The sequence below is a fragment of the Elgaria multicarinata genome, chromosome 3 (assembly GCF_023053635.1).
Source record: "Elgaria multicarinata webbii isolate HBS135686 ecotype San Diego chromosome 3, rElgMul1.1.pri, whole genome shotgun sequence".
Lineage (NCBI taxonomy): Eukaryota > Metazoa > Chordata > Lepidosauria > Squamata > Anguidae > Elgaria > Elgaria multicarinata.
The window spans coordinates 10,376,689-10,400,553 of NC_086173.1; the positions used below are offsets into that span (position 1 = coordinate 10,376,689).

Sequence of the window (23,865 nt, forward strand, 5' to 3'; positions counted from 1 at the left end):
GGGTTTGATGAAGATTTGATCCACTTTCACATATCAGGATGTTATTATGCCAGAGAAATGAACTGACAATCATAACATTGTTGGGACCAGTAGTCACTTGTCCTCTTAGTAGTATGGAATGGGTGACCTCGAGGACAGGAAGAGATCATGTAATTAGGGGCATTCGTTTGCCACTCCTTGGATTTATCTCCTGTTTCCTCCATCCTTTTATTTTGTGGCCTACATATACTGTATCTTCCATTCACATTCTTGTTTTTCCAGTTGCTGCTTCTTCTAGCCCATTTCAAAACATCTAGAGGGCACCGCATTGAGGAAGGCTGTTTATTCACCTTCCTAGCAGGGCTACTTACAAATTGCAAGATGCTCTTGGGGGCACTGTTGAGCTACATCAGCGCACGGACTTTGTCACAGGATCATCACTCAAATTATACCGCTGACTGCATCGTATATAGACAGACACCATGTATGCATGTCACATACACGATCCAAGCAGACTTGTGCCACAAATATGTCGTACACAAATGACCAGCTGTTATTATCTCAGGCATGTCTAGAACACATGCTCCTCACATGAATTACATGATGTGTATGAGTGAGGCATTGCCAAAACAGTGCTAGCATTTGTATGTATCATGTGCAACTTGCACAACTGACTGCCACCTATATGCTTCCCGTGTGTCATATTCAACTCTATATATTTAGACATTAATATATGCACATTCATACACTCTTCACAAAGCTATCAGCATCTCACATAGAAGAGCTATGGTTGTGTCCTATCCATCTTGACAACTATTTGTGTGTTGTACATATGTGGATGCAGAGTGTAAATTGAGCCACATTGAGGAAATGTGGAATGAAAAAAATAAAGAATTTCTGAGCATGTACAAAGTAGCTTTCTCTCAGCATAAGTAACCCCTGTGCACCTGGGATTCGAAGGAGCCTCGGGGCTTTCTGAACCAGCGTGTTCATGCCCAAATGTTCAGAATTAAGTTTGGGTCCTTTGCAAGGTATTAATTTTTTAATTACATCAACATGAAACTAAATAATTACTGTAATTCATAATGGAATGTTTTCTGTAATTTCTGTTTAAAAACAATGGCATTTTCCTCACAAAATAAAATTAATTCTTTCTCTAATGTATATAGAGTTAATTCTTTTCGCTAATGGATACAGAGTTAATTTATTTAGGGCACAATTCTATGCATGAGATAGATGGAAAAAAAGTGCTATAGCTCCCAACACCCCCAAGTCTAAACGTTCATAGGATAGCGTCCTTCATTGTAGAAGCTATATCCCAGATTATAGATGGTGGGTTTCCTAGCCTTGATTAATGCCCATTTGTACTACCAGTAAGAGAAAAGCATTCATTTCAGACATCACCATAACTTTTTCATAGCAGAAGTGGAACTAATAGAACAAAGAGGGGAACGGCTGCTTGAGTGTCTGGAACCCAGAACAGACACATTCCTGTTAGAAGATCGATACACTGCAACATTTTGTTGCAGCTCCCACGTTTTTGTCAGAAGGCACATCATACCTGGAAGTACAGCTACAGAGGTAGCCAATGATCAAAACATCATACCGTTTAAACACATTATGGTCTTGTACTAATTCCCTTTGCTCAGAGTCATTGTGCCTTTTCCAAAACTGAGCATTGGCCAGTACCCTTGCTCAGCCTTTTCATAACAGATCATTTGTCATTTCAAGGTGATGTTATCCAGGGCTAAACTTGGACCTGCTACTCAAGTGAAGGTTGATGGAAGTTACAGTCCAACACATCTGGAGAGCAACAGGTTGGCAAAGGCTGGTTTAGAACCATTGAGAAGAAACCTGTTTAGGCAATGCAATTTCTCCTGTACAACAGAAATGGGTGTTGTACCATTAAGCCAACTGTACACACGCCGTACAATTCATCTAAATTTCGAATAAGAAACACAATGCACTTTTTCGCTGGTTACTCAAGCACAGTTCTGATCCGTAGGCTCGTCTCTGCTTTTTAATACCAAATTGTGAATAACAAACGATGATCCTGTTCAGATAAAACACTAAGCCACGGTGGTTAAGCATTTTGAGCTAAACATTATGGCTTAGCATGTCATGTGAACCCTTCCTAACCATGGTGGCTACATCAACACAGTTTAAACACACACACTAACCATTTGCTGAAAAAGGGTGAGCGGCCTAACTATGGTTTAGTGTGTTGTCTGAACAGCCCCATAAAGTGAGATTGGGGGGGTTGCTTTGCAAAAATTGTGATGCTGGCATGCAGGAAAGTGTGTGTGGGGGAAATATGACACTAGAAGCGCCACATGTGGCACTTAACTAAGGGAAGGCTATATTTAGAAGAGTGAACTTGTCCCACTTTCTCTGTGGGTCTCCCATCAAACCCCCCGTCTGGGGGGCGCTGTAGCTCAGTGGTACAGAATGTGCTTTGAATGCAAGAGGCCCCAGGTTCAAACCCTGGCAGGCAACGCAGAGTGAAAAAAATTCCCCTTGAGATCTCGAAGAGCTACTGCCAGTCAGCATAGGGCAGATAACAGCCTTGTGGTATCCACTTTTGAGTTTTTGCCTCGAACCCTGACATCGACCGACCACAGCCAGGTGCCAGTGGAGGCTAGTGGCCCCGATTTTGATGGGGCTGTGATTCCATTCTGGGTTTGTAAGTACCAGCCAGAATTCTAAAGCTGCTATCCGAGGTGCTAAACCCTACCCCCAAAATGATTCCACAGAACGACAGACTGGGACACAGAGAGGATAATCATGTGATTCTCCACTTTCAAGTTTCTAGTTCTCATGGTGGGAAACAAAACTTTAATGTATGGGGGCAACAGCTGATGAAGTCTTAGGAGGTAGAAGGATGGCTGAACAGGAGAGGCAGAAACCCATGATGCATACATTTTCCCTTATTTCATAGGTATGCCCTACTCTACTACTACTACTACACTGCTGAACACTGAAAGCCAGATTCGGCAACAATCTTCACATGCACCTAGCTGTGGGGCAGTGTCTGACCATGCTGACGCCCAGCTCCAAGTGAAGTGATAAAGTGAAATCCTGAACAGGCACACAATAGGTGCTAAAAACCCTGCTTCCCACAGACCAGTCCCAAACTTGTAGATCTGTATCTGGCATGGGCTGGTCCATGAAGTCACGAAGCGTTGGAAGCAACTGAACGAATTAACAACAGAAGGATCCCATGAGCCCACCTTTACCCTTAGCTCCAAATAAAACATTTAAAAATGTAAACCCTGCCCTTTTCTCCTCTAAAAGCTTACCACTGTAGAGTGTGCTTTTCCTCCCCCTTTTTTTAAATAGCGACAGATGCTGGGGGTTGCCGGACAAGGCTAGGGAGCTACCTGGGGCCCGCAGGCCATGCTATGTAATGATAGGGTGCATGCGCAAGGCTGTTGAGCACTACCCAGCCATCCAAACCTAAGTACCTTCAATATCTGTTTCCCTGTGCACAGAATTCACCCTCAAGCACCCTGCTCTTGGCTTCCCTCTGTAAGAAACAGGGTCAGACACATTTTTTTTCTTTTCCCCCCTATTTATTTATAAGAAAAGTGGCATGTGAGCAGCCTTCTCCTGGAGCCATCTGAGTGTTAACCCACCCCCCACATATTGTGCATGAAGAGATGACAGCAGAAACACCAGGGCATTGCATTTTCTGCTGGCAGAGTCAAATGGGGATAAAAGAGGAGGGATTAAAAGCAGCACATGAATGGAGCACAAGACTGGTGGCGCATATGTGCACCATCGCCGTGCCCTGCAAAGTGCCAAGGCTTTCATGGAGAGCAGAGGAAAGATGGTGCATGGTACAGATGGAATCCAACTTCCCCTGCCCATCCTGGTACAACGGTTATGCCTTTTCGTGGCAAGCCACAATGGCAGATCCTTTTTTTAGTTTGCTCCGTGATCATATGCTCTCACTCCATTAAGGTCATGAGCCAATCGGATTTGTCCATTGGCCTCTCCTGTGCTTGCCGGCAGAAGCAGGAGGGCCAACCTAAGCACCGCCCAATCAACGCTGTCCCTTGTTTTCTGCAGGATGATTCCAATAGACATGGTTCTTGCAGCTGGACGACAGCCATACCCAATGAAACAGTCCAGGGTATGTCATTTGTTCAAGGAGCAGGAGGCCACTGGAGGGCTCAGACATTTCCCAAAAGGATGGAACAGTTTCTGCATCTGCCCTCCTTGATCCGCCAGTCTCGTTCCATGGGAATGGCTTTGCACACTTTCATGGGCCCCTATTTTAGAGCTGTAGCAGGTTCGCTGGCATCAAATCTCCTGAATCTGCAAAGGGGACACATGCGTCTCAGGATGTTGCTTGCAGACAACCAGTAGGGTCAGCCACAGCCAGTAAGTCGGAGGAGCTGTGTGGATATAGAACCACGCAATTGGTGCGAAAGGACATTTTGAGAAGTTGAAAGGTGAGAGAGATGATGCTTTTTCGCTGTTTAACGTTCGATCGAGAAATCCCAGCGGTGTGTAAACCAGTCCAGCACCAACAGGCTGGACCTAAGCTGTCAGGGCCAAGGAGACTCAAACTCGTCCTCTGACCCTGGAACAGAAAGCAAATGCTCGGCAGAACTGGGGAGGGAACAGCGCGCTCAGTTGCTCATTCCCCATCAGAAGCAAAAAGGAGATGAGAGGGCATATGGGGAGGAGGAACGAAGCTACAGAAACATCCCCACATATACACACGCAGTAGAACGACTGACAATTTCAGGGTGAGACTGGAGTGGACGCCCCTCCCCTCTCTCTTCTTCCTTTCCAGAGGTGAATCAGAGATTTGGCCCCAGGTGAGGCAGAGAGATCCCAAGCACCTGTCCCTTTCTTTCAGCACCATCTCATTTCTCCAGCTTCGCTCCAACCAAGCTCGACGTTAAAAGGCTAAGTGTTCCAATAAAAACCCACAATTACACAAAGACACACAGTTTAAACACACACATTCACAAACAAACTGCCCCCCCCCCCGATAGCTAACTGGTTTACATACAGCACATGGCAAAATGCTAAAATGAAGACGTGGGTACCATTTAATGAGATTACCAGTGGGTGGCTGTCTAGCCTAGATGGAGACTTCAACCCCTCTCCACCCTACGAAGAAGTATAATATAATACAGGAACCACTGTGGGCAATTATGCGCTTTGTTCCAAATATATGCGTGAGACACAGGGGGCATAATTAGCTCCCTGATAAGAGGACTTGGCTTCTGTAATCTGAGCAGAGGATCAAAATAACTAAATATATGTTCATTTGAATTATAAAACAATCCTGGGGTGGACAACTTGTGGCCTTCCAGATGTTTTGGCTAAAACTCTTATCATCCTTCCCCAATGGCTAAGAGGTGAAAGCTGATGGGAGTTGTAGGCCAAAAGAACTGGAGGACCTCAAGTTGCCCAGCACTGATGTAACAGTTTTAGACAAGAGTCCAAATCTCTTGGTAAGAAGATGCCACATAGCAAACTGGCCCTTGGGAACGTGGTAGGGCAGCCCTGAAAGGTGTTTCATAAGATCAGTTCTCTCAACACCAAGGACACACTTTCAAAAGAGCCATTTGACTTCATCTACATCTTATTTTCTTTTTAACTCACACATATTAAACTTCACCACTTAGAAGTGCTAGGAGAAGAAGTGAGATGGGGGACAATTTTGTGCACAAATATCCACAAGCTCTTTCTCCCCCAAGCTGTGAATTGCTCCTACCATAACCACTGGGGAGGTGGAGGGGAGGCGGTGAGGAGAGAAGGAGAAGGAGCCCTGTTAAAATAGTTCTCTCTTAAAATGGATGGAGGCCTTGCTCTAGGAAAAATACATCTGTATGAAAGGAGTACAAACCAACCCTTGCTTCTCAGCTCTGAGGCCCTTACAGAGGCAAAAACAAAATGGCTGCCAACTTGTGAAAGGAAATGGCAATAAAAGATGCCCTGGCCCACTAAGAGCAGTTTCTCCAGCCTTCTGCAAATTATAACCCTCAGCTTCATCGAAGAAGAAGAAGAAAGAATAGGTTCTGGGGTGGATGGGGAGAACATACAGGATCAGAACCGCAGTCTTGCTGTGCATCTTGAATCATCTCTCGAAACAAGGACAAAAAAACCCATCTTGTGAAAGATGAGCACGCAAACAGTATTGACAGAACTAGCCAATAGGGCAAGCAACTGGAATAAAAGCAATTAGGAAGAGTCCCAAATGAAATCAGCAGAGAAGCAACAGGAGTTGGACAGGTCCCAGCTGCCGGCCTCTTGGAGGCTTCCTCCTTGCCAGGCCCTTGTCCGAAGAGCCCGCTCAAACATCCAGCAGCCCTCCACTCCAACATCCAAACCTCAGGGGCCTTCCCTTTGGTGGGATTCAAGTCCAGGTCTTAGAAGTCACTGAGGATGCTGATGTCTGCAAACTCATTCCTGTACCGATGAGAGTATAAGCCAAGGAGGAAGGCCCACTTGAAGGAGAGGAAGCACCAGACACAGGACAGGTAGTAGCTCTTGGCATCTTTCAAGGCTAGTGGAAGAACAAGCACATTGAAACACCATATTAAAAGGATATATAGCGTAATAGCCTCCGTCACTCATAACTTAAGGCTGAAAATAATCACCACCAGTTCAATAAAGTCTATGGAACGAATACCACGTACATGAACTGTTAGGCTGGAAAGCGAACCTATGGCTCTACAAATACAGTTGGACTACAGTTCCTATTATCCCCAATGTTTGAAACTGCTGGCTGGGATGATGGGGTCTGTAGTTCAACACCATCTGAGGGGCCAAAGGCCTAGGCCAGGGCCAGGCCAACTTGTATCCCTCTCAGTGTTTTGGCCTGCAACTCCCTTCAGCCCTAGCCAGCATAGCCAATGGTGAGGAATAATGGGAGTTGTAGGCCAGAACATCTGGATAGCCACAAGTTGCCTGTCCCTGGCCTAGGACTCTGTCTTTGCTAGCAGCCAGCCAGATGCTCCTAAGGATTTCATTCCTAGTGATAGTGCTGAGCTTTGCAACTCACAAGCCCATTTATTTTAATCCATTCTTGAGCCCTAGAGAGACCCCAAAACAGGCCCCCCCCAAAGGGCAGCCTGACTAGGCCACACAGCCACTAAACATGGCCCATCCTCCCACCCAGTCACAACACTCCCTTTTCTGCTTAAGAGCCACCAACTCCTGCCCTTTGTGAATCTATTCCATTAACCGCCAAAATAGTCGTCGTTTTTGTTGCGTTTTAAAGATACATCTGGTGTGGCAACTTCCCTCCTTAACAGACAATCAAAACAAGCTCTTACAGCCCTTCTAGAAAGTGTTCAGAGTCTTAAGAGTCTCTCTGAGGAAGAAATCCCCTGGGAGAACATCGCTTATGGAAGGGGTGCACAACCTGCAGCCCCCCATCACGCCCTGGAACTTAACAACCTTGAAGTCCAACAAAATTTATGCATGGGGTGGAGAACGTGCATAGGGCGATATTTTTTCTCCCTCTCTCAAAATACTAGAACCCGGGGTCATCCCATGAAGCTGATCGGTGGGAGATTCAAGACAGATGAAAGAAGGACTTCTTCACATCGTACATAGTTGAACTAAGGAATTCACTACCACAGGATGTAGCGATGGCCACCGATTTGGACAGCTTTAAAAGGGGATTGGATAAATTCCTGGAGGAGAAGGGTATCGATGGCTACTAGCCCCGAGGGTTATGTGCTATCTCCAGTAGCAGAGGCACTAAGCCTATGTACACCAGTTGCTGAGGGACATGGGACGGGAGGATGCTGTTGCACTTGTATCCTGCTTGTGGGTTCCTGGTCGACAATTGGTCAGCCAATGTGAAAAGAGTGCTGGATTAGATAGACCCTTGGTCTGATCCAGCATGGCTCCTCTTATGTTCTTAACATCAGAAAGGCCCCAGGTTGCTCACCCTCTGGGTTGTGAAGTCAAGGTCCAAAGTGGATGGGAAATGCCTACTGAACATTCAGAGGCTGGAAGTGGTGTGTGTGCTAAATGGGATGTTCTGGGAGTGGGAGAGGAAGTGGTCAGGGACTGGGATGTTCTGTTTTGGGCTGTACTGAGCCTGCTCAGCCCCTACTGTGGCTAGGCTAACAAACTCCAAGCTTACATTGATGCTGCGTGATGGCCAGTGCCAGGAACGTGCAGAAGCCCACCACAGCGAGGACGCCAAAGAACACGCCGACAAAGAGGAAGAACCTCAACCCTTTCAACCAAGTCCTCCAGTAATCCTGTACGTACATCACGTGTGTGATTAGGACCCAGAGGGCCAGCACACCTGTGGAAGCAAAAGGAGAAGGAGAATTAAGACTGGTGGGCATCACAAATTCTGCGGCTGATCAGCAATCTCATGTAGGGTTTATGCCTGGCTTTCCCAGCTCGGTGTCTTCCAAAGGTTATGGACTTCAACTCCCATCAGCCCCAGCCAACATGGCTAATAGTCAGGCATTTTGAGTGTTGTAGTCCAAACACTCTGGAAGGCACTAGGTTGGGAAAAACTGGGTTATGCCCTCAGAATCCTGCAATGTGGTAAGAATGCACCACTTCATCAGATGAATGCTCCCATGAGAGAATTCTTCATATAAGACATTCTTTGTGCACAGAAAACTAGCATGGCAGGGAAGAGACTAGACTAAGCTAGAACCCTTCTCCCTGAGAATCTTGCTTTCTGTGTGCAGGGAGCATTTATGTACTATAAAGGAGCATTTCCTCAAATGAATAGCTACCTGAGGTCTAAAGTAGTACAGCCCAGATGCAGGCCTACCAACTCAAAACTAGACCATAATTAACCAGGGGAACTAGGTGCCTTTGCCTGCAACAGCATTATCACATGCAATACCCATTTGCAGAGGAGTAGGCCATGTTAGTCTGTTGCCAGCATAGAGCCCTGAGGTCCCGGAAAGCTGACAAAATTATAGCAGAGTTCTTAGGACTGGAGGCCACTTCATAAGATGCATGGAATATTATGCTGAGATGCAGGTATATCTTTACACACACACCAAACATGTACCAGCAGCTCAGGATAACACTCCTTGCATCAGATGAAATGGACCATGGAGGGTTATCTTATAAAAGCCCCGTTCAGAAGACACCTTAAACCATGGCTTAAAACAAAGTGGTTAGGCCAGAAAGCCAGGCCATGTTCAGAAGACACCTTAAACCATGGCTTTAACCATGGTGAATAAGGCTTTTTGCCTTAGTCACTGTGGTTAAAGCTGTGGTTTAAGGTGTCTTCTGAACATGTCCCAACTTTCTGCCTTAACCACCATGGTTAAAGCCATGATTTAAGGTGTCTTCTGTATGGGGGCAATAACTTTGCCAGCCTTTAAGGTGCCAAAAGCCTCTGTGTTCCTTATGGCATACTTAGCATTATGTTACAGTTTGTGTTTACAAATCTGAAGTCAAGGGTTTAACCCAGAGGGAAACTTGTGGCTTTCCAGATGTTTTGACTTACAATTGCCATCAGCTCTAGCCAGTATAGCCAATGGGGAGGATCACGGGAGTTGTAGGCTAAAACATCTGGGAAGCCCCAAGTTGCCCACCCATGGTTTAACCACACACAGTTTTAGCATGAAACATCTTATTGGTTTGGTCCCTTCCACATCAGATGCTTCACCTACAGGCCTTTAGAGCCCAGGCTTCCCAAAAAATCAGAGAGAGGTCACAGCATAAAGGATGCCCTCTTGTGGTGGGGAAAAAGTTTCTGCTGGTAACGAGCAGCAGTAGGGAAAATGGCCAGTATCCACTTGCAGCGATTTGAGGGAGGTACTGAAGGGCTAATCACAGGTTACATGCAAAATAGGTCATTCAGCTCTGGGAGTGTAGAGGGAAACCTGAAGGCCAAAACATCTGAGGGCCACAAGTTGCCCACCCCTAGTGTAGAAGCAGCAAAGAGGAGAGGCTGTTGTCCTCATAATCTTGCCTTTTGAGCACCACCAGGAGGAAAGCAAGTGTGGCAGTGGGAATGAGGGACGGAGAATTTCGAACAGGGAAAGGAGGGAGGGAGAATTTCGAACAGGCAAACCAAGGGCAAAGGGAAAGGACTTAAGAACCCCCCCCCCTCTTACTGCTTCTTTATTCCATATTCCCCTCTCCCAAATTGGCTTTGGGAACAGCAAGATTCTCTTATGCAAGTGTAGCTACACCATGAAGCATAAGGGGGAGGTTTGGGGGGCGGGGGTGGGGGGGGGCAGAAGAAAACCCTAAAATATTTTTTTTAAAAAAGTGGAAAGGTTTATTTTAAATTGGTCAAAATCACAGTGCCTAGGAATATCTGCACAATATTTGCAGAGGCTGTGTTTTTCTGCTATGAAGCAATCCGCCCCAACATTGCAGTCTTTGCAAAGTACTTCCTCATGCTCACTGCTAGATGGGTAAAGTGCACAGAGTTGCAATGTTGACCACAGAGCTCTGCAATGACTCTTTATAAAGGGTGTGTATAAAATGCATTCATGCGCAATCTGGGTACTTTGTGTTTACATTCCTATCTCGATCCAGCATTCAAATTTATGCAAGACATTTGCCTTTCGTGAAAACTGTTCATTTTGCACCTTAATAGGATACTTGGAAGAACCGACCCCACGTGCAATGCTTCCCCACGCCATTGGCGTTTTGTCCTCACTCCCCAATCCCTAGGCTTTTCGTCGTCTTATTGCTCCTCTCAAATGACATCATCCCAACCAACAGCATTCCGAGAGCCAAGTAACACAATCTGTGGCAGGACTGTACCACATCAGAGAGCAAGAGGGTTTATTTATTTATTTATTTATTTATTACATTTCTATACTGCTCAATAGCCGGAGCTCTCTGGGCGGTTCACAAAAATTAAAAACGTTCAAAGTATAAAACAACAGTATAAAACCATAATATAAAATACAATATAAAAGCTCAACCAGATAAAAACAGCAGCAATGAAAAATTACAAATTTAAAAAACCCAGTTAAAATTTATTTATAGACTGTTAAAATGCTGGAAGAATAAAAAGGTCTTCACCTGGCGTCTAAAAGCATATAATGTAGGTGCCAAGCGAACCTCCTTAGGGAGCTCATTCCACAGCCGGGGTGCCACCCTCACTTCCTTTGGCAGGGGCACGTGGAGAAGAACCCCTGAGGATGACCTTAGGGTCTGGGCAGGTACATATGGGAGGAGGCGTTCCTTCAGACAGCTTGGCCCCAAGCCGTTTAATAATAAATATTTTTTTTAAAAAAAAAAAAACAAATTGGGGAAACATTCAAACACACTCTCTGCACATACAAAGTGAACATACTAAAGAGATGGTTTGATGTTTGGAACCTACGTGTGTTCTTTTCATTAAGCTGAAGCCACGGCTCTGATGTCCACTATCTCTAGGCTTCTGTGACACTGAAGTAGCCCAGCCAATAGCTGGGAAAGGCTGATAGGCAGGCATGCAGCTGTCAACCTGTATTTCCTTCCTTTGTCTTAAAGTCCCCATGACTTGTTTGCTGTTGACAATCTATATCAGGCTTCCGCAACCTGTTGCCTTCAAGAGAACTTGGACTACAACTCCCATCAACCCTGCTGACTGCATGATGGGAGTTGTAGCCCAGTATATCTCAAGGGCATAAGTTGGGGAAGGCTGATTTGGGGCAGAGTTATACTGCCAGTCTGTGCAGCCATGGGTGATTCCACCAGATGAAAAAAAAGTGGGGCAGGGTACTGCAGCTATTATTGTTGTTGTTGTTGTTGTTGTTGTTGTTGCATAGATCCCACCTTTTTTCCTCCAAAGAACCCAAGGCAGCATACATAATCCTCCTCTCCATTTTATTATTATTATTATTATTATTATTTATTTATATAGCACCATCAATGTGCATGGTGCTGTACAGATAACACAGTAAATAGCAAGACCCTGCCGCATAGGCTTACAATCTAATAAATTTTCTCCTCACAACAACAACCCTGTGAGGTAGGTTGGGCTGAGAGCCTGTGACTGGCCCAAAGTCACCCAGTGGGTTTCCATGGCCGAGTGAGGACTAGAACCCGGACCTCCCAACTCACAGTCCAGCACTCTAACCACTCCACCACACTGGCTCTCCTACATAGGAAGCTGCGTTATGAGTCAGACCCTTGGTCCACCTAGCCTAGTATTGTTGACACTGACTGACAGCAGCTCTCCAGGATTTTTTCCGTAGCCCTACTTGGAGAAGTTGGGGATCGAACCGGGGACCTTCTGCATGCAAAGCAGGGGCTCTGTCCCTGAGCTACAGCCCCTTCCTGTCCAGTTTTCTTCCGCCAAACCTATGAAGTCAAGCCGTCTGCAGATGCACTGACTAAAAGCTGCCTTCTCTTCGGCTTCAATCCTTGGGATCTAGAGACTCATAGGGTGGACCTCGGAAAGTCACCACATTTTCAGCCTTATTAATGGACAAGTACAATTGGGACAGCAGAAACCACAGTGCAGATGCAAAGGCAGATCGCAGTGACCTAACCAATTTTATAGACTCACCCTAGGCCTCTTGCTTAGAGTAGAAGAGCCACAGATGTTCACCCAAGAACATTCCCCCTCATCACAAAAAATGAAATAAAAGGCCTTCTGCAAATTATTTATCACTTTTTTAAAAATTACCTGGGAATATAAATCTATTGTAATTTATTTCACCCAGTACCTGAAGCTGTCTTATTTAACGGGGAAACAGGAAAGTCGAGAGTGCTTTCCAACCCTACGGAAAATTACATCTTCCTGATTTGCAGATGTAACTTTCCATGGAGAGTGGCAGAAACACAAGCTTCTTAAAACTCGCCCTTAATCATCATTTTTTCAAAAATGCCGAGTCACCCTTTCTCTCCTAGGCTGCTCTTCTGAGCAGGAAGTGTGGGACTGGAGCCTCCCCATCACATGTCAGAACATGACTCAGCACCCGAGGCAGCTTCCTCGTGGCAGGGGCCACCTGATGCAGCGCTTCAGCAAACTGTTGCAGAGCAAGCAGATCTTTGGAAAGGAAGTCTTCAGGATGACTTGGCAAAATGCAGAAAAAGTTGGACAAAAACAAGAACGGTACTAAGACTCATGAAGAGCTTCTACTTTCATAGCACCCACCCCTCCCTGCTTCAATCCTAAATAAACTCCTGACGAGCTGGACTCAGGGTTGAGTTGCAGGCAGGGCTGCTAGCTGTGATGCAGGATTTTCCAGGGAAAAAAAAAACTGGCCTGAAAAATCCTAGAAAATGTTCCGATGCTCTTATTCAGGGGTGCTCAACCCATAGCTGTTCCCCGTGCAGCCTGTGAAGCTGGTAGAAGGCCTCCTACTTTACCTTGAAGTACAGCTGATCAGCTAGACTACTGCTCAATTCAATTATTATTTATTACAGTCGCAGACCAGCAAAATCAATACAAAACATGCAAAGGATAGATAAATAGTGGCATAAAAACAAAATACAGCTTTGTGAACTTCCTTCTCTCAGGAGGATTGCAACATCATTTTTCTGATTTGCATTGAGGTCATAAGAAACTTAGAGACCCTTTCAGCAATATGGGAGGACACACACACCCCTGAAACAAATTAATACCGAAGTTGTGGGGTTACATCCAGAAAAGGCTGTAAATAATGGAAAGATTAACTTCTTTCTGCATTCCTCATACATGTTACAATGCAAAATGACATGTTCAACAGATTCTACTGCTCCTGTGCCACAGGGACATATCCAGTCATTAACCGGGATTGTACCCTAGACTACTGGTGTGTTGGTGTGAGAAGGAGCACTGCGCTCAGCAATCTCAGTGAAAATGGCTGGGGAACGGCAGGGGCGACTCCCAGCACCCTCACTTCTGAGATCACTGTGTTCCAGCCACCAGTAGCAGCAGAGAAACAGCCAGCTCAGGGCTGATCAGTTACTGAAGGGTGAAAGAGATTTACACCTCCCCCCCTCCACCCCCAGTGATCTCTAGATCTCAATGTGCAGGGCTAAGAGGGTTAACTCCATCCCATCCCAAAATGTGTGCATGTGGAAAGAAGGTGTGTGCATGTGCATAGACATGTATAAACCACCACCACCCCAACACCGCATGTGGTCTTGGGGCCAAAAGGGTTGTGCACCCTTGTTTTATAGAAATGGAAATATCCCAACCAGCTCCTCATCTCTTACTCCCAGAAGGCCAGATTTGGCTCGCAGGGCTGAGGTTTGACGTCTCAGGAGTTGCAGTCCAACAGTGTCTAGAGTAATGCTGTGCCAAAAATTCAAATGTTCCATTTTTGGCATTGCGTGGTGGGTGAGGGGGAAAACTAAAATTTGGGCGAAAGAGGCTGGGTGACCATTTCCTCCTTGGGAAGGGGGACAGGGTTTCCACATACTTTTTTAAAATATAGCTAGCCAGTTGTTGAGGGATCTTCTTTTTATTATATTTTTAAAACACCCTCGGCATTTTCAGCAGCCCAGGAGTTCTTCCTGAATGCTTATTGGAGAGGGCAAGGGCACATGGTCTCCAATGGGCATTCACTAAGAACTGCCGGACTCTTCCAAATGCCAAGGGGGGATTGAAAAACTAAGCAATAGGAAGATGTTCCCTCAGCAATCGGCTACACTTTAAAAAGGTATGTGGACACCCAGCCCCCAGCCCTCAGGAGAAAATGCTCCAAATTTTCCTTCCGCCCTGCGAAAGAGGCAGAAAAAACAATGCCTCTTTCGCAGGGAGAGAGGAAGTTCCCCAAACATAAGGGGGCAGGATTCAGCCTAGTACTAGTCTAGAGAGCTCAAGGTGTGATCAGCCCTTCCCCTGGGAAACACAAATGGGTCCGGCATTGCCCCATCTTCTCTGCTGGTCACCACTTCCTCCCTCCTGAGTTTACAGCTGTGAGAAAGCTACCCAGCTGCGCGTGATACATTTGGTCCAGATCCAGCACAAACAAAACTCTTGGCCAGCTCAGCTGGGTTGCTCCACAATACAGCTGTGTATTGTGGAACGACATAGGTGACATCAGCAACTTCCCGGGAGGAAGAAGGAATGCATTCTAGGGAGGAACCCGCTTGCAACTCGCCATTGGCTGGCCCCATCGCTGAAGACACAAATCCTTTCACTCCAGCCCAGCCCCTGGACCCGTCTCTTAGTCAAGCCCTGGCCTGCCTTCCAGAGGCAGAACAGCATCAGAAAGCAGCACGGGTTGCCAAACCCAGGCAAAGGCTGCGGTGCCTCCCATTTTGTGAGGCCATGAATCTATTCTGTGTTTCAGTCAGAACTCTAAAGGAGTTATCCAAGGTCCTGAAACCAGTTGGGGGGACAGGGTTCAGCATGTTGGACAGCTGCTTTAGAGTTCTGGCCGAAACCCGGAATGGATTCACAGCTGCACCAAAATCGGAGCCAACAGCCCCCACTGGACAAAGCATTCACAATCATCGTTCAAAAAAAGCCTTCCTCGTGCCGGTGCCACCCTCCAGATATGTTGGATCACAACCCCTATCAGCCCCAGCCAGTGTGGCCCATGGTCAGGAATGATAGTTGTAATCCAGTACATCTGGAAGGCCCTATTCAGGGATGGTTGAATCAAGACATCAGTAGCTTTGTCTCTTAGTCACAGGGATTCTTCAAGATCTGTCTATTTCTAGGCCGCCTTTAAGTGGATACACAAAGTGCATACAAATAAAACAAATCCATAAAAACCTGTTTCAATAAAATCCATAAAAACAGAGATTGCCAATTAAAATAATGAAAAACTAAACCTAAGCAGTAAAGCAAGTGGTCCTGACTTCAAGAAAAAGGGCAGTGAAAAGGTGGGTCCTGAATTTTCCTGAAGGCATCCAAAGGAAGGGCTTGACAAACTCCCAGATGAAAGTTTCTCAGGCTCCGGGCTCCTGAGAAATCTGTGCCTCTCTAGAATTGGGGCTGTCCAAAGATTTGAGCCTCAGAACTCCTGCAATGTCAATCATTTTCACCATGTAGTCCGAAGTGCCCAGTTTGCCAACAGCTCCAATTGGCTGGAGGCAGCTGGAATTTCCTTTGCCGCCAGGGAACCATCACCAGGAAGCCAGTATCCCTTATGTGGGGACAAACAAGCCACAAAGGAGAGGTGATTTCAACACAGGTCTTAAGCAACAAAGCACCTGGTTTGGCAAGAAAGTCCTAGGAAATAATGAGATGCATGCAATCTAATGGTATAAACTACTGGTATGAAACTTAACGAGTAAGGCTTTTCCTACACAGGATGTGTTTCTAAGGCAGGCTGCAACAGCTGAGCCTGTCATTCTTAGCACCTTAAAAAACACACTTCCACTCCAAAGCTTCTTAGAATGCTGAATTCAATCTGCTGCCAGTGCCAAATGTTCTACGAAGGCACAAATTCGTAGGAGTTCAACAGAAGGATGTTGGGCTAACTAGATGGACTTCTGGCCTTAGCCAGGACAATTCCTAGCACTAGTAGAAGCAAGAAGAACTTCCAGGCCCAATACGTCTACCATCGGTGAGTGCGACATGAGCAACGAATGCTCAGGTGCACATTCCATTGCATGCACATGCACTGGGAAGTCATGCTCAAATTCTACATGTGATTCCTATAGTTCTTTGAGTAAGAAAATACTCACTCTCTTTAACAGCCTTCCCTAACTTGGTGGCTTCACTATTATTATTATTATCATCATCATCATCATCATCATCATCATCATCATCATTATCAGATATGTTGAACTACAACTCCCAGAACACCCCGGCTACCTAGGCCACCAGGTTGTGGGAGGCTGTTCTTATATTATTCCAGCCTGGGAGTGAGTGAGTATGTGGGATTTGCAGGGAATTTTATCTACAAACATATAAAGCCTTCTACTGGAGTCAGACCATTGGCCCATCAAGCCCTGTACTGTCTATGTCTAGTGATAATGACTCTCCATGGCCCTAGCAGAGATGTTCCCTGTCTTGTGGCCTGACATTCCTTGAAACTATGATGTGGCAGGCTGAACCCACATGCACGCAAAGCATATGCACTACTGAGCTATTATCTTATTTTCATGTTGTAGGAATGGCATCAAGGGTAGGCACGGTCAGGCACCTGCCATGGGCCACACCTCAGCAGGGGCCTACTAATAGTCCCCTGCAGTTGCAACCATTGCAACCTGCATGTTCACCTGTCTGCCACTCTGGCCCAGACAATGGCGCTGGCAATGAGGAGCAGGAGATGCCACTGCCTTCTTGCTTCCTGGCTCTCTGCCTGTCAAGCAAGCAAGTAGTACCCGTGATGAGAAGGAGGAGGAGGAGGAGCAAGAATGCTATCACCCATCTCATCCAGTGAGTAACAGTAGCAAAACATGTATGCTCAGATCATGGTACCCTTTGGAGGGACCGCTCCCCCATACACGGTGCAACTCCTACCTTTCACAAGGCATAGTCCATTGCTTACTTGCTTCTTCCATTTTCCCCTCCTACCTCATTATTTTCATCTTACTTGTTTGGCAACACATTCACCTGGAGAAAATTTAATCCAAAGCCTTGCTTTATCCAATAGGCTGAACTACCCGTGTGGCTTAAATATAGCAAAAAGCCTCTTAAGGATAAATGCCATCATTACACAGGCTTACTCTTTGGAACATGGCAACTATTTTCATTCTAGGAATCCATAGCGTACACGAGAATATATAAACATAAATGTACTTGATGTTCTCCATACCAATGGTGCTACAACTCCCTTCAGCCCCAGACAGCATGGCCAATGGTCAAGAATGCTGGGAGTTGTTGTCCAAAATATCTGGAAGGCAACAGGTTGGGGAAGGCCGCCCTGGACCAAGATGACCATGACTGGAACCATTCTGGAGGAGAGACGTCACTCTGACTGGGTTCAGACAACACAATAACCAATGGTGTTTTAAATAGCCGATGGTTGGTTATTTAACCCATCATGGGTAATTGTGTCATGTGGAGGGCACCGTTGGTTATTTCCTCAGCCACTGTTGGTTACTTTGTCAGCCACAGAGTTGCAAGGCAAAAACAGTCAAAGTGGTGGCTGCTGCTCTAGTCCAACTGGCAGTATAGATTTTCAGCAGCAATGGCTGATGGGACACTAGCAGGAAGACTGAGGGGGGCAAGAAACGGCAGAGGATGAGTGAGTCAACTCAGCATGGAATAATCGTCAACCCAATGCTGATCCTAATCCACACCAGGGTTGATTATTATCATGTCATGTGGGGAGTGCCCCCTAGATAAACAACTGTCAAGTTGATTATTATTCCACCATTGACTATTGTGTTGTCTGAACACAGCCTCTGTGTAATTTCATCCTACAAGGTCCTTCAACTTCTATCACAAGGAACATTTGCAGTTATTCCTCACACACTGTCGATGAAGAGGGCCCACCAGCCATCACTGACGACTCCTCCACCCATTGCTGCTTTACCAAGTAGGACTGGGACAGAGGCCGTTTGAACCAAGAGCCCCCACCCCCCAAGCAGGAAAGGAAGAGGCAGCAGGCTGCCATCACCACCCCTGCTTCAAATGGCCTACTTTAAATGCTTTAAAGGATACGTTACTGTTCTTCATGATCTCGAGAAAGCTTGCTCTGGAGCAAGGTTGGCTGTGGAGGCAAGTAAAAAGACACAGGTTCCCCTCCCCAGAGTAAGACAGACCTGGGAAGCAGCTTCTGATCAGAGGGAAGGTTCTAAACTGAAGACATTCAAAAAGCACTAGCTGGCTAGCAAGTTATTAGCAACAATATAAATGACAACAGCTTCATGATACAAGACATGGGGCCTGTTCAGACCACACTTCAGGCTCTGTGGTTAGCAAAACTGTGGTTCTCTGGGGTTAGCACTAACCACAAGCTGTGCTGTTACATACCACGCTTTAAGCCACAGTTAGAGCCGCTAACCCTACTGAAGATGGTCTGACTGTAGTTAGTAAGTCAGCAGGGTTAAGCAAAACGCATTGTACAAGACACCTTAAATCCTGCTGCCTAACCAAAAGCCTTAACCAGCAGGGTTTCAGGTGTCTTCTGAACAGGCCCATGCTTTCCATGCAGGGTATTTCTAAACATAATCTCTGGAAGCTGCAATGAATGGGTTTTGAGCCTGGAAAAGCCATCCACGTGAGACCCTGGACAGCTGCTGTCAGTCAGTGGAGACTGTATCAGGATAGATGGGCAGACAGTCTGAGTTTATTTATTTATTTATTTATTTATTTATTTATTTATTTATTTCCCACCCTATATCACAAGGATCTCAGCAGCATCCTACGTAATCATTAAGTTCCAGCTGTGTTTCTCCAAATAAGCCAAGTCATCAATCCTGCAAGTTCGACTGCCAATTATTTCTGTTACCAGGCAATTTGAACCTGTGCTTCAAGCCCAAATCCAACAAAACCTTGGGTACAAACCGATTCGCCCTCAATGCCTCCAGAGCTATGTTCAAGAATTCATTGGGAGCAAAAAAACATGAAATAAAAGAAGGGTGACAGTTGCCCTGACAACTACAGCAGAAGAACAAAAAAGAAAGTAGCCGGATTCTCATCACACAATGTCTGTTGGCACAAACTGACAATTATATGAGACAAGAGGTTTATCCATGCTGCCTATGGGGAACAGTATGAGTAGGATGCCTCGACAAGGGGAGAGAATATAAACACATTGGAATCCTAGTGGAAGCAGGCTCAAAAAGGGTTACTTTAAACACATCTAATGATATTTCCCCGTAGAAAAATAGGTTGCACACTGTTGTATTTTGTTGGAACTCAACAGGTGCACATACACAAACGTTATACTAAGGGTGCAATTTGATATGCCAGGGAAGGCATCCCAGCCCCCTCCAGTTGTTATAGACTGCAACTCCCTTAACCACTGATCATGTTGGCTGGGTGATGAGATTTGTTGTCCAAAACATTTGGAGGGCGTCAGATTGCTTAACATTGCTATACACACAAGGTAGCATCTACACACACCAGGTAGCAACATAAATAAACCTGTGCAGGACTGCACAACACAACAGACTGTACATATGCCACCTTCAAAAGCTTTTTGAGCTTCTCTCTTGTAGGTGGATCACACAGAAATGCGGCTGATAGGATAGATGTGAAAAAAAGCTGGGATGAAGTATCTGGAAGGCCACAAATTGCCCACTCTTGGTCTAGATTTTTTGGGGGGGCCTACAACTCCCAGCAGCCTTAGCCAGTATAGCCAATGCTGAGGGATCATGGGAGATGTAGGCCAAAACAACTAGAGAGCCACAAAACATCCACACTTGCATTAATGGTGCAGACGTCCTGTCCTTGTTTACATTTGGTCAGCATGAGGATAAGACTGGAGAAATTGCCCAAAGCCTTCCAGGCTTCTTCTAATTAAATCTTAACTAAAAAAATTGCCCAGCCCTGACAGTAGCAGCGGGCAAAATGTCTTTCAGAGATGCTTAGTCTTTTCCATTGCTGATCATTTCATTGAGGAAAGGAATGTCAAGGTTTCCCAGTACACAGTTTGAAATTATTGGAAGATTGGGAAATAGCATCCCATGTCAAACTAACAGCCACAGTTCAACATCCTGCCATCAACAGCAAGCCAGCATAAAATGTTTTAAAAGGATACTGCTACAGAATAAACAGGGCAAATAAATACCATTTCATTCACCCATGCCCTTGGCCTCTCCATTTCAAGTGCCATGCTTTTAACTGTATTTTTTAGTTTTAACAGCCTTTTTGTACGGAATTTTAATGTCGTATAGGTTTGTGAGCTGCTCAGAGAACTTCGATCAATACAGTAATAAACAGGGGACTTGGCTGCCCAAGCTATTAACAGTTTGAGGCTGGCATCAAGGTAATATATATATTTAACACTGCTAAAACAGTATTTTCTCATGGAAGTTTGGATCCTAAATTTCTGATGCATTGAAGGCTCCCTAAAAACTTGACTTCCCTCCCAAGTAATTATTATACAGTAACTAGTCCACAAGTATATGCCAGCACGGTGTAATGGTTAGAACAGCCTTCAACAACATGATGCCCCTGGATGTTTGGGAATACATCTTACAGCACGCCTTATCATTGGTCATACTAGCTGGGGCTGATGGGAGTTGAAGTCCAAAACATCAGGAGGGCACCAGTTTGGGGGAAGATTTGGTTGGAGGATGACCAGGGAGATTCAGGTGCAAATCACTACTTGGCCATGAAACTCACGCATGACCTTGGGCCAGTCACTATCTCTCAGTCTACCCTACCTCACAGGGTTGCTGCAAAGATAAAATGAGCTCACTGAAGGAAAGGCAGAAGATTTAAAGGTAACAAATAAAGAACAACACAGAGATTAGCTACCAATGCGACATCTCAATCCCCATTTTGTGCTGGTAACTAGGATGGCTCTCAAGTACTATTCACAGCCCCCCCCCCCACACACACACAAAAAGAGTACCTTGCTACTTTTAAATTCACCCTGAGACTTTTAAATTAAACCATGAAACGTTAAAAAAAATCAGTTGGCTTTTGTCACTCCAGGAAAGAATGGCTAAGAAGATCAAGGGGTTTTGGTTTGTTTTTTTAAAAGATCTTATGTTTTTACCATGTTACCTGTTATCTTGGGGGGGACACACTGAAGCCAACAAATAAACAAAATGTGAATTATTGTTGAAAGCCAGATTGTAAGCAAACCTCCTCTACTTCCCTGTTGCAGTGAAGGATCCATTTCTAGGGAGAGAAGATTTTGTGAACCAGAACCAGGTTCCCCCTTTACGTAGCAGTTCATCTGCTAAATAAAAGTCTAACATAACTGTGGGTAGATGGGCTATTTTAAGAGCGTTGTGGACTAGCAACTTACTTTTGCCCGCTTGTTTGCAAAGCCCAGCAAAATGGTAAAACCTATGGGGAAGGAGAATACACTGGGGGTGGGGAGAGAGGAAGAGGTTATGATTCCAGTCCTATACACATTTTCCAGGGAATAAATCTCATTGAACCCAATAGGACTTACTTTATTATTATTATTATTATTTATTTATATAGTACCATCGATGTACATGGTGCTGTACAGACCACACAGTAAATAGCAAGACCCTGCCGCATAGGCTTACAATCTAATAAAGTTGTAGTAAGCAATAAGGAGGGAAAGAGAATGCAAACAGGCACAGGGGGTGAAGCTAACAGCAGCAACTCCCAAGACTGGGCTGCAGGTAACTGGCATTTAGGACTGCGAGTACAGAATGAAGGCACCGTCAAAATTCCGGGGTCAATATCAACCCTCCAGGATTCCCACACATCTGGAGAGCACCAGGTTGGAGAAGGCTGGTGGATATAGTACCCCATGTTAGTCCTACTCAGACCCATTGAAATAAATGGCACTTGAGCTGGCCATGATGAACTTACGATCCACTCATTTCAATGGAGAGCTCCAGCTATTGGGCGGCATAGAAATGTAATAAATAAATAAATAAATAAATGGGTCTACTCTAAGCAGGTCGAACCTTAGGTACTACCCACGGTCTTGAGCAGTGCTTGAGGATATTTTGAATTTCACCCCCCCGCCTGGCAGCCTTCGGTGGGGCAAGAGAGCCCCACTCCCTGCCTCCTCGGCTTGGAGGGAGGCAGCAAGACACCCTCCCAGCCCCAAGAGGGGTCCTAGGGGACGGGGGGAAGAAGACGGGCGGCGTTGTTTGCGCGCCCCAGCCGCCTCTCCCGATGCTTCGAGCCGCTGCCTGGGGGACTCACCGGCCAACCCTCCCGCGGCGGCGGTGCAGGGCTGTCGCAGTCCCGGCACCAGGTTAAAGACGAGGAAGACGGAGACCCCCGTCAAGGTCCCGAACGCCGAGTACGCCAAGCGCATCGCCAGCTTCTTCGTCACCGCCATCGCGGAGTTCAGCCGCCGGCAGTCGATGTTTTTCCAAGCGATCCGCCGGCGGTGTCTATCTCAGCCTCGCTCCGCCAGGGCTCCGCCTCCCTGGCTTGCCCGGCCACGCCGGCTTTGCAGCGGCGCCCTGCGGCCGGGGGGACTTAGCACCGGCAGCGGCCACGGATGCGAGCAGCTCCTGCCCCCGCGCGGCTCCTCGCGTAACAGGGCGCGCACCGTCCTATCAATACGTGTGTGAGCTCATACCGCGCGCTTCCAAGGGATAGGTTAGGGCGGTGTAGCCGGTTCCATCACCGCCACAGCTTTGGCCTGACAACAAGCGGGGAAGGTAGTCTGAGATGTAACAGCCCAGGGTCACCGAGTGCTGAGTGAGGATTTGAACTTTTGTTGTTTATTCGTTCAGTCGCCTCCGACTCTTCGTGACTTCATGGACCAGCCCACGCCAGAGCTTTCTGTCGGCTGTCGCCACCCCTAGCTCCCCCAAGGTCAAGTCTGTCACCTCCAGAATATCATCCATCCCTCTTGCCCTTGGTCGGCCCCTCTTCCTTTTGCCTTCCACTTTCCCGAGCATCAGCCTCTTCTCCAGGGTATCCTGTCTTCTCATTATGTGGCCAAAGTACTTCAGTTTTGCCTTTAATACCATTCCCTCAAGTGAGCAGTCTGGCTTTATTTCCTGGAGTATGGACTGGTTTGATCTTCTTGCAGTCCACGGCACTCTCAGAATTTTCCTCCAAAGCCACAGTTCAAAAGCATCTATCTTCCTTCGCAGCCATAGGTTACGACGGGGAATACCATTGCTATTGTAAGCCTATGCGGCAGGGTCTTGCTATTTACTGTGTTATCTGTACAGCACCATGTACATTGATGGTGCTATATAAATAATAATAATAATAATAATAATAATAATAATAATAATAATTGCTTTAACTATGCGGACCTTTGTTGTCAGTGTGGTGTCTCTGCTCTTAACTATTTTATCAAGATTTGTCATTGCTCTCCTCCCAAGAAGTAAACACCTTCTGATTTCCTGGCTGCAGTCAGCGTCTGCAGTAATATTTGCACCCAGAAATACAAAGTCTGTCACTGCCTCCACGTTTTCTCCATTTGCCAGTTATCAATCAAGCCGGTT

General features: G+C 46.1%; 1 protein-coding gene across 1 annotated transcript; it reads right to left on the reverse strand.

The window, feature by feature from the left end:
- Positions 1-2,761: 2,761 nt before the first annotated feature.
- Positions 2,762-22,792, reverse strand: SLC48A1 (solute carrier family 48 member 1). The gene is made up of 3 exons (XM_063119262.1): positions 22,598-22,792; positions 8,102-8,269; positions 2,762-6,508 (listed from the first exon to the last, which is right to left on the reverse strand). The coding sequence occupies exons 1-3, from the start codon at positions 22,734-22,736 to the stop codon at positions 6,372-6,374; spliced, it is 444 nt and encodes a 147-aa protein (XP_062975332.1). The 5' UTR covers positions 22,737-22,792; the 3' UTR covers positions 2,762-6,371.
- Positions 22,793-23,865: the final 1,073 nt, after the last annotated feature.